Source organism: Bos grunniens, chromosome 1 (assembly GCF_055505025.1).
Source record: "Bos grunniens cultivar Pamir isolate PY7600 chromosome 1, Bosgru_T2T1.0, whole genome shotgun sequence".
NCBI classification, from domain to species: domain Eukaryota; kingdom Metazoa; phylum Chordata; class Mammalia; order Artiodactyla; family Bovidae; genus Bos; species Bos grunniens.
This window is the reverse complement of record NC_141165.1, coordinates 89,344,048-89,354,248: the sequence shown is the minus strand read 5'-3', so window position 1 is coordinate 89,354,248 and position 10,201 is coordinate 89,344,048. Positions and strand designations below refer to the sequence as shown.

Sequence of the window (10,201 nt, the reverse complement as noted above, 5' to 3'; positions counted from 1 at the left end):
GAATATGGTAATGACCTTATAAAAGGATAGTCTAGGCTATGTTCCAGCCCCAAAGAACACTAATATCTTGGCGATTTATAAGAACGAAGATTTATTTCTTGCTTGTGTTATGTACCCATTTGGGGTTGGCTTGGGACCCAGGTGGATAAAGTAGCCACCATCTGACAATCATTATGGAGAGTCTTGCACCAGTACTTAAATTCTCTGGACCGGAGGGGATCACCACTGACCAGGGTTAGACACACAGCCCTACCTGGCCAGGGAGGCGGGAACGTGGTCCTGATCATGTGCTGGGGGCAAATAGCCTCGGTAATGACTGTCACAGGTGTTAGCCTCCTTTGCAAAAAACAGAGGAGTTCCCAAGGGGTAAAGGATTGTAGTGTTATATGTGTTTTCTTGAAATGTGGAGATTTTAGTTTCTTTAAAATTCAATTATTCTTCACTTCCTTAATACTCATTAGCACAGATGTATTAAAAGCAGGTAAAATGTGGGAAGTAAAACTCAAACATTTTGATAAAAAGAGACTTTCTATAAGTAAAGTTAGGGCTGACATAGAAATTCATTTAATATGAAGCTCTGCAATGTAAGGAATAATCGATGTTTTTTTCTTTTTTAATATGTTTAGGGTGAGAACAGGATAAAAATAAATTATTTGTTATTTTTCAGAACATAAGGTACATTTTTCACTAGCAAGAGATAAAAGGTCTTTTTCTTTAAAAATAAAATTTCCTGAGTAGGAACACTTGTGGATTGTGATTGTCTTAAAAAATATGAAACAATTTAACATTATCGGACAATGGATTCTTTCCAGACTACACTGTGGAATCATAGAATCATCTAGTCCAGCATTTAATAATATGTCTTGATTCTTTCTAGAATATCTACAATATTGTTTGAATACTCAAGACATGGGGGGACTCCACCATCTGTTCTCTGATAACAGACTTACAGGAATGATGGTTTCCTGAGAACAAATGCTTCAATATCAAGACATGCAAAGATAGTACTTGGCTGCCAATAACAAACTGCACCACAGTTACAAACGCAGACCAAGTGCTGGTAAGTAATATTAGTTATGATGATGATTTTGTGGCATATTAAAAATGTCAGATAGATTTTAGCACTATGAGGGTACTATAGATATTAGAATGTAATTGAACCAAAATGATGCTTGAGAGAAATTTTGAAGTAAATGTGCAAATGAGGCTACCTAGTACAAACTAGAACTGCCTAAGTCATTCTGTTCCTTAGTAAAAGAGAACCACATAAAGCATGTACACAGCAGAGCGTTTGTTACTAGTTTCTGAGATCTATTTCGGTCATCCGCAACTGGTGGTGTGGAAAGGAAAAGAAGGCTGCAGAGACTGAACAAGCGGCATGCACTGTGGTATCCTTTATTTAAAAACTGTGAGCTAACTACAGTTGTAGTGTTCTCATTTACCATCCGATGGCATAATAAACTGGGAGAACATTAACACAACTTCAAGAAGGCATCAAAAAACCTGTAAACAAAAAGACACACCACACATGCGCACACATATACCACATACGCACACGAAGGTTATAGTCTAAATACAATGAAAAGTGATGAAGAAAAGCTTTGAATGCTCTAAATCAACTTTAAAATGCTTTATTATAATAAACTGTGGCAATACTGTGGCTATTATGAAAAATATTGTAACTGCTTAAAAAGCAAAATACTGGCAATTTGAAACTAGCAGCAAGAAGCAGATAAAAATAGAATGGAAGATAACATAAGACTAAGTAACATCAAAATTCTAATGCTGATACTGTGTAGGATTGCACTGAAGTAATTTAAAATTGGTTCTTACAGAACTCTTTAAAAGTCCCTTGAAATATTAAACTGCTGCACTTTACAAATAGTGGATGAAAAGAAAAAAATATTTGGAATGTTACACACACACAGAGGAAATGTATTAGGCATATCAGTTTATGGCCTTTGTTTATGACCTGCAAAAAGTTTTATGAAGAAAAATTTAAGTGCCAATGTAGTGAAAGAAAGTTAGAAATTCCTAAAGATGCAAGTCTGAGTGCATGTATCAGGTTAAGAATATATTTCAAGGTTGGGGGCAAGGCATGACTGATGCACACCCAAGAAGAACCTTGTGGAACCCAGAAGGTAGACAGAGCTGTTTGGAACATGTTTAAAAATAAAGGTATATTAAACTCAGACTATCCTGACTGAGATTCCAAAGTACATGGAGTTCTATAGCTCTTCAGTTGAAATCTGTTTCCTAGTGGCCAATAAATAATTAAGACTAACTTCTCAGCAAACTGCTTTTTCATACATTCAAACACAAAAATCTTTACCACACATGCAGAGCTGATATTCTAAACAGCACAAATATGAATCCTGGTTTCAGGGGGAAAAAGCACATTATCAAGGATTTTTTTTCCCATAGGTTCTTATAAAAATGTCTGAAGCTGCTAGACATCTTCAGAGGGGATAGGTTTAGATTTTCTACTGATTTTGGAAGAAAGGAGATTTTATTTTTCTAAGGAAGCCAGTCATCCATGAGAGCAGGATATATGTCTTCAGAATCTAGGAAGTGTCCCTAATGCTTAAACTCATGGCAAGTCCAGATCCAGAAAAACTGGCAGGTAGAATAGGGGATGGAAATGAAAAGTTCAAATGTCTATGGTATACTTTGGAAATAATGTGCCTCATAAATTAAAATGGCTCAACTGCCTGCAGAATGAAGTGCCACAGGCCTGGAGAAGACCCAGTTCCCTGGAGGAGGAGCTGGGGAGTCCCCATATCCAGGGACCCTTGGGCTGGCTGTGACCAGAGGGCCTTATTTTTCATGAGTGCTTTCAGTTGGGGAATTTATGACTTTGCCCAGATAAAGCTCCCTTTTGATTACTTTTTCTCTAAAATCAGTTAGTCAGAAAGTTACTGGTGATTTCCCCAAATGAAATCTAGCTGTACTAGTATCTTAAGGTGCCAGCTAATTTAAAGTAATGCCCATCAATAACGCTGCTGGGTGTCAACCACTGCTGCTGAAGAATCAAGCCCCAAATAACCTAACTAAGTAACCTATCACAGCGGGTGCTTTACTATCTTGTGGGTTTTTTTTTTTTGAGCTTTAGAGAAATAGTCTTTGTAATATGACTTAGAAACTGCTTCTCGCTGGCTTTGTTTCACTCTTCCTCCTCCTCTTCTCCCCCTTCTCCTTCTCCTTCCTCCATGGTTTCCACGATGAGCTCTGCTGTGCAGGTGGCTTCTCCAAGACTGTTGACAGCCTTGCAGGTGTACTTGGCATCATCATCCCCGCAAACATCACTAATGATTAAAGAGCAGTTCCCATCCTCGTCGTAGTCTATCTGGAAGTGGCGGGACTCCCGGATTGATTGGTCATCTTTGAACCAGACGACTTCAGGGTCCGGGTATCCTGCATCACAGGGAGGGAACACAAGTTGCAGAAATTATTATTTAAGGTTTTCCCACACAAACTCTTGAGCTACCTCTAATGATTAAGGGGATGGGGGGTGGATATGTTAGCTTTTAGCATCTATTTTGATATTTACACTTGAATATGGGCGTATGTTGTAAATACTAATGTCTGAAACTTCACATCAGGTATTGTGCATGTATCCCACTTCTCATCCATGTAGGGCTTGTGCCACCTCCCACCTTAATACAGAAATAGATTATTCTCTGGAACACTGCCACAACTCTAATCACATCCCTAGAACTAACTATCTTCTTGGATTAAAAGGAAATTTTTTTTTTTTTTCCTGTATACAAGTTGAACTTAAGGACTTCCCTGGAGGCACAGTGTGTAAGAATTGGCTGCCAGTGCAGGGGACACACGTTCAACCCCTGGTTCGGGTAGATTTCACATGCCATGCAGCAACTAAGCCTACGCCCCACAATTACTGAGCTTGCATGCTGCAACTACTGAGGCCCAAGTACTTGGAGCCCGAGCTCCCCAAGAAAAGAAGCCAGCAAAATGAGAAGCCTGAATGCCGTGACAAAGAGTAGGCCCCTCTTGCAGCAACTGGAGAAAGCCCTGCAAAAAAAGCAACAAAGACCCAGTGTAGCCATAAAAAAAAATTAAAAAAAAAAAGTTGAACTTAAATAAATTTAAATTTAAAAAAATGAGAGTCAGTAAAAATGGGTGCAAGAGATCTTTTGAGGGTGTTGGAAATGTTTTAAAATTGGATTCTGATGAAGACTGCACAATTGTGTAAATTTATAAAAATAATTGAATTGTATACTTAAAATGGGTGGATTTTATGGTATATAAATTATAATTTGAAGGTGATAATGACCTGTAAAACATAAATTGGAGGAACTGATAATACTGCTAAGAAAAAGAAAGCAGTATTTGTCTTACTCTGATCCAAAGACAGATAATATGCCTGTAGATAAACAGACACTGACCACACTGATTAGTCTCATTTTATGTATTAGTCAAACTGCTGCAAAGTTCAGCAATAAAAATGTTTTCTGCCTTCTAACTGACTTGTTTTTAAATTTTTGGAGAAGTTGTTTTACAGGACAAAATTGTATCCCCAACTAGAATAAAAATTACACAGAACAACTTAAGAATTCTAACATTTTTTTTGAGTAGAATTTTGTTTTTATTGAACAGCATCCATATGCTTTAATTTCCCCTCGGCACTTCAGTCAAAGCAATGCAAATACCAAGAAAATAATTCCAAAGAGAAAAGTAAGCAAAAAGATAATAATTATATAATATTTTCTAAAACAAATTAAGGAAAAAGAACTTAAGACCCAAAGACAGTGGTGATGGCGAGAGCTACAAGCCGTGGCCCCAAAGCTCTCAGCAGAGCCCCCTATCTGAGCACTTCCGCACTAGCAAAGGCAGGACATCCACTCTGAAACAACTGGATGAAAAACATGAAAGATGATGGTAGGCCAGGCATTTATAAGCCAACTTGATAATACAGTGATGCAGGAGAAAAATTGTTTCTTCATTCCTACCTTTGGGCTATTTTACCCAAAAGGCATCATCCAGCCAGATTGCTGGAGACTCTTACAATGTGGAAGGCACAGTTTGTTCTTTCTGCTGTCCGGTGCTCTGCTGCCTTGGGGCAGTCAGTCTGACTGAAAGTGGCAGAGAGCCCTGCAACTCTGTCACATGACAGTCACAGACTCGAAGCAGAGAGGCCTGTCTTATCATACCTCTTCTCTTTCTAGAATGTTGCAGTCTGTGGAAACTTAAATGCTGTGTGTCACCAAGACTGCTGACTCCTCAGGTGCTATGCTAAGACCCCTTAGGGCTCTTTGAGCTCCAACGACTCACTGTGACCACGTTAGTTCTGGCTGGCAGAGAAGCACAGGGCAGACAGGCCAGAGGCCTGCATCCCAACTTCCTCTCTCTAAAGTCATACCGCAGGCTCTCTCTGCACTTAACCAGTCCCACAACTTTCCCCTATGACTCCATAACGCATTTAAAAGATTGAAAAGGTTTCCCCTTTCTATCTGTGTCATCTCACAGAGTCTACTCAGAGCATTAGACACTGTCTTACAGAGGCGGCCCTGGGCTTCAGAAGAGCTAAAACACTGCCCCAGGTCACAAGGGCCGCTGATTAACAGCAGAAATGTCTTCTCCCCATACTATGCTCTGCACCAGCCTTCCTGTGAGAGCCTTTTGTGGTCAATTCACATGCCTCCTAGAAGCTTGCAAAGCTCATTTCAATAAGCACGTTCCAGAGCCAAATAGGTCCATGATAAACCACTTTTAACTTGGGTCTAGTGGCTGATGTAAGTGGGTGAAATATCAGAGTGACTAAACAGCACTGTTCTCCAGTGGGTGGAGGGGGGCATTGGGCCAACTCCCTCTGACCCGTTTTCCCTCACAGCCTGGCTGTTCCAGAACCGCCATCTTGCCGAGAGCGCACAGTAGGGGCCCACCGGCCCGCCACACCCCCTGTACAGGGAAGGACAGCTGGAGACTTACCTTCAATCTTGCAGTCAAATCTAGCAGCACTTCCCTCCACAACTTCTAAGTCACGAATGGTCTTGGAAAAGTAGGGTTTTACATGGGGCTTCTCCTCAGCGACAGCCTCCAGGAAAGCTTGGGAGACATCTTCTAGAAGGGAGGGAAGAGGATATGGCCATTTCTTTATTCCCTGTTCTTTCCTCTTCCCTGGTTTAAAAGAGCTGACTTTTTTTTTTTCCAAGTTGTTATGATTTAGCAAATAATGCAGCCTAGAGGACTGAATCATAAGCACACCTTTCTTCTGGGGGCAGGGTAGCCTGCTGCCAAATGGTTTTGGCAGAAGAGAGAACTGTGACCAAACTGGGGAAACGTTTGGACTTCCCCCTCCCTTATGCTGACACATTGGAAAAGGAAATAATCTTTAAAAAGGATTTTTGGCTGCAGTTCATGCCGTTTCAGGATCCAGTTGAGGGTATCTAAGAAGCACGGGAGCGTACCAGGCCACCAGCCCTCGGGCCTCCTCCTACCCTCCTCCCGTGGTGGCAGCAGCAGGCCTTTTTCATCTGCTCCTTGGGATGGAAGAGACAGATCTTAGAGGCGTTGTCGACTTGCCTATTGCCTGCTGTGGAGCAGTCTATTCCACAAGGATACTGCCTTCACAGTGTGTGACTCTGGACCAGGATTTGGGATGGGTCCAGGGAAAAGCCGTAACTTGGAGGGGTTCCTGACCCTCTCCTTCCCCTTCAGGCTATTTCTGGGTCGTCTGGGGGGGGCAGGGGTAGAGAAGGAGGGCCCAGGTCCATGTGCAGCAGTCGGTCCCCGGGTACATCAGGGCAGCTCAGTAAGCAGTTTGATCAATTATCCCTTGTGTACAACAGGGTCTAGACTCAGCTTCTCGCCTCTGGATACCAAAGGCATCAGGCAGCGGGGAGGTGGTATCTCCGGCTACATGAGGCAGCTCAAGATGATAGAGGCCAACCCTACATGTATCAAAGCAGGAAGAGGCCGAGGCCTTCACTGAGGAGATAGATGGGGTAGCATCTCTAAGACAGTGGGCAAGCAACTAACCCCGTTGGACTTTAGGAGGGGCCCTGCCAATCACTGTCTATCCAATTCAAACAACATGTTTCAGCATCACGAAAACTACCAAAAAATATGGACTATCTGAGTCAATTTTTGTTAAAAGACAAGCACAAAGACACATTAAAAAAATTGAAGCATATTTTTAAAAAGTACACCACTATATGCGACTTATTTATGTCTGCCTGTCATACAAACATTGCTTTTGTAATAAGAAGGAAACTTTTCATGCAGTTTTTGCTAATTCTTGTGTAAAGTATAGGGAAAAGACCATCTAGTTGCATTAGACAAAGAATAACTTTCCCTCTGAAAATAGTTCAACCTCAGGTGAAACAGTTAAAAAGCAATTACTAGATTTAGTAATTATTGTCAGGGCAAAGTAAAAGTAGAGTTGAATTTTTCCTTGTAGGTTGTATTAATGAAAAATAAAACCAGTCTCCCACCTTAAAAAAGAAAAACAACTCTAAATCCCCCTCCAACCCCAACCCTTCCTTTCTCCCCATTTGGCTGAAGAAAATCTCTCTGGAGTCCCTTACCTTCAGATTCTAGTTTTTCTGCATTGAGCGGGCTGGTTGGTGACCCTGTTGAGGATTTCCTGCCACTGAGCCCTGAGATCATTGCCATAGAGGACAGTCTTCCGATGGCTCTCACAGCATTGCCCGTTTTCTGGAAAATAGACACTGGCGTTGGGCTCAGGCCGTGTCCCTGGTTCCAGCTGAGCAGCTCAGGGAGAAAAGCCCAGCCCAGGAGAAGCAGCTGTCCCTGAGACGAGGGCCTCCCGAGTGCTGAGCTCCACCAGAGGAGTGAGCCCAACCTTGCTCTGCTCAGCACTATCAGCGTGTCAGAAGATGTTCGGAGAATGGAATGGGGCCTGGAACCGATGCGTGCGTTAATGTGACTAAACAAGGTCAACATGAGACAAAAACCCTTTTCATACTGTGCTTCAACTCCCATAAAAGGGATAGTTTATATAAAGCAACTGCGGGCTGAGACAGCTCCAAAGACTTATTGTGGACGGGGCGCAGCGGGGCTGTTTCTCATAAAACAATGCTAGTGATAGGGTTTTAATTGGGCAGGAGAACAGTTACTACAGATCCCACAGGTCCTGCTGGAAAGACAAAAAAAACCAAAAAGCCTTCTGTTGATCATAGGCAAGTAGCCTCTTTGGGCTTAACTTCGCTGGGCTTCAGTTTCCTTCTCTTTATAAGGAGGGGGTTGGACAAGATGATCTCCAAGGTCTCATCTAGGTCTCATCTAGTTCTGTTTATGATTCAGATACTTAGGAGATTTGGGGAAACACTCTGCTGGCCCCAGCACAAGTCTTCAGTAGAGTTCTGGAGGGGTGTTCCTCCCTGAGGTACATACACCCAGGCATCAAAAACCAGCATCCGAAGAAATGAAAAGCACAGCTCTTGGCTTTTCTGAGTTGGGGCGCCTTGGGTGAGGACAGAATTCCTACTGAAAAAGATGCCAGGACTTGAACATTTTGTTTGTATTGTGAAAATTCTACCCAGTACAGGATTTAGGTCAAGAAGTCCCCAACCACACCTTTAAGATTCTACCCCTTTCCTAAGGTCAACGGAATGAAAGACTAAGATAAGAAACTAAAGCATAACCAGTGCTTTCCAGCCCTGCACCTGAAGCATCTTCTGAAGAATCCAGATGCTGTGCATCCAGGGAGCAGATGTCACCACAGACTGGCTACTGAGAGAGGAAGGAAATAGCCTGTGCAAAGGCAACGGCTGGCACTTACCCACTGAACCTCAAACTGTGCTGGAAAAGCCATTTCCTCCTGAATTAACTTCACACGCTAAAGCATTTCAGGCAGGCCAGTATACTTCAGTTAAAAAATTATTTCAAAAGTAAAGAATTTCAGAGTACTAGGGAATCATACAGAAAATGTGTGTGTGTGTGTGGTTTAAGCAGAGACCTACTCCTGTAACCACAGTTACTTTCCTGTTATGTCACATCCCATCCTGGCTGTAGACTCCTTTCACGCACTCTCGACAGGCATTCCATCTCGCCCTGTCCTCTGGTCATCCACCCTCTCACATAACACTGTGCGGTGTGGTTATGCCCCTGGCCCTCTGGCCCACAGTGAAGCTAGATTACTCTAAAAGGAACCCAGGAGGCCCCAGGGGGAGGTGATGAAGAGAGAAGAAGGTGAGGGATGATGACCCACTGTATGCAGAAGGACTGTGGCCCTGCAGAGCATGCCCTGGCAGACAGACCACCTGGCAACTTGCACACTCTTCTGGGAGAAGCTGTTACTGGTGACATCATTGATCTGTTTGTTCTGCTAGCTGGAGTGTGGGGAGACCCAGCTCTTCCCAAGGGGAGCTTAACCTGACCTCAGGAATGGCTCAGAGGCGGTGTCAGCCACAGCAGCCCTCCCTACTGAGTCCACATTGGACTAGACTACTTCCTAACCAGCCCTTCTCAGCTCTCCATTGCCTTCATCCAACACAGACTAGCTTGCCCTAGGCTGGAATCTCTAAACTGAGACGGTTCATTCCTAACAAAGGACAGGTTAGTTCTCTAACCACTGATTATGCTGTGACCTTGTACAAGTCAGTTCCCCTCTCTGGGCCTTTATAGTTGGACCGGAAGATTCGAATCTCCCTACAGCTCTAGTCTTCTACAGAAAGACTATGATTCAGACATACAAATGGTAGCAGGGAATGCTCCCCTTGAATCCATGGGCTCTCTAATCCCAAAGAACCTGGGGCAGGACTGTCTTTATGTGTATGGTGTAGAAAAGTGAAGTCTTTCCTCTTCTATTAACAAAACGACTCACAGGAAGCTATGAGAACAAGGCAAATCAAACCATTACATTTCAGAGGAGGCAGCAAATAACAAACAAATAGACCACACACTGGGGGAAATTTTCCATCAGATGGAGCGATAGACCATATAATTTCTAAAACAGGGAGAAATATAAGCACTCGATAAAGAAAATCTTAAAAATAACCTACACATCAGAAGTCAATCTTTGGAAGCTGATTCATGGAGAAAAAAAGTTGGTAGGGAAGTTATTATCAGAACTGGAAAAGAACAATGTATGTTCTAGCCTTCCAGATTTATGCCTTTGAGCTAAAAATAGGTTGCTGCTTTGCTAACCAAGACTTTTGGAAATGTTTAAAACATCATCAAAGGAAGTTTCAATTCTTGAGAAGTCCCATCCTTG

At 42.6% G+C, this 10,201-nt stretch overlaps 1 protein-coding gene across 7 annotated transcripts in view; it reads right to left on the bottom strand.

Annotated features, from left to right (window-relative positions):
• Positions 1-1,379: 1,379 nt before the first annotated feature.
• MYLK (myosin light chain kinase) overlaps positions 1,380-10,201 on the bottom strand; it is a 281,903-nt gene continuing 273,081 nt past the window's right edge. For 6 of the 7 annotated variants that reach the window (XM_086402745.1, XM_086402723.1, XM_086402734.1 and 3 more), the window contains 3 exons: positions 7,551-7,680; positions 5,953-6,084; positions 1,380-3,414 (listed from right to left, as the gene is read on the bottom strand). In XM_086402745.1, the coding sequence (XP_086258871.1) occupies positions 3,164-3,414; positions 5,953-6,084; positions 7,551-7,680 (513 nt within the window). In that variant the 3' untranslated portion in view covers positions 1,380-3,163. The remainder of the gene's footprint in view (positions 3,415-5,952; positions 6,085-7,550; positions 7,681-10,201) is intronic. The other variant, XM_086402766.1, reaches the window with a different exon arrangement.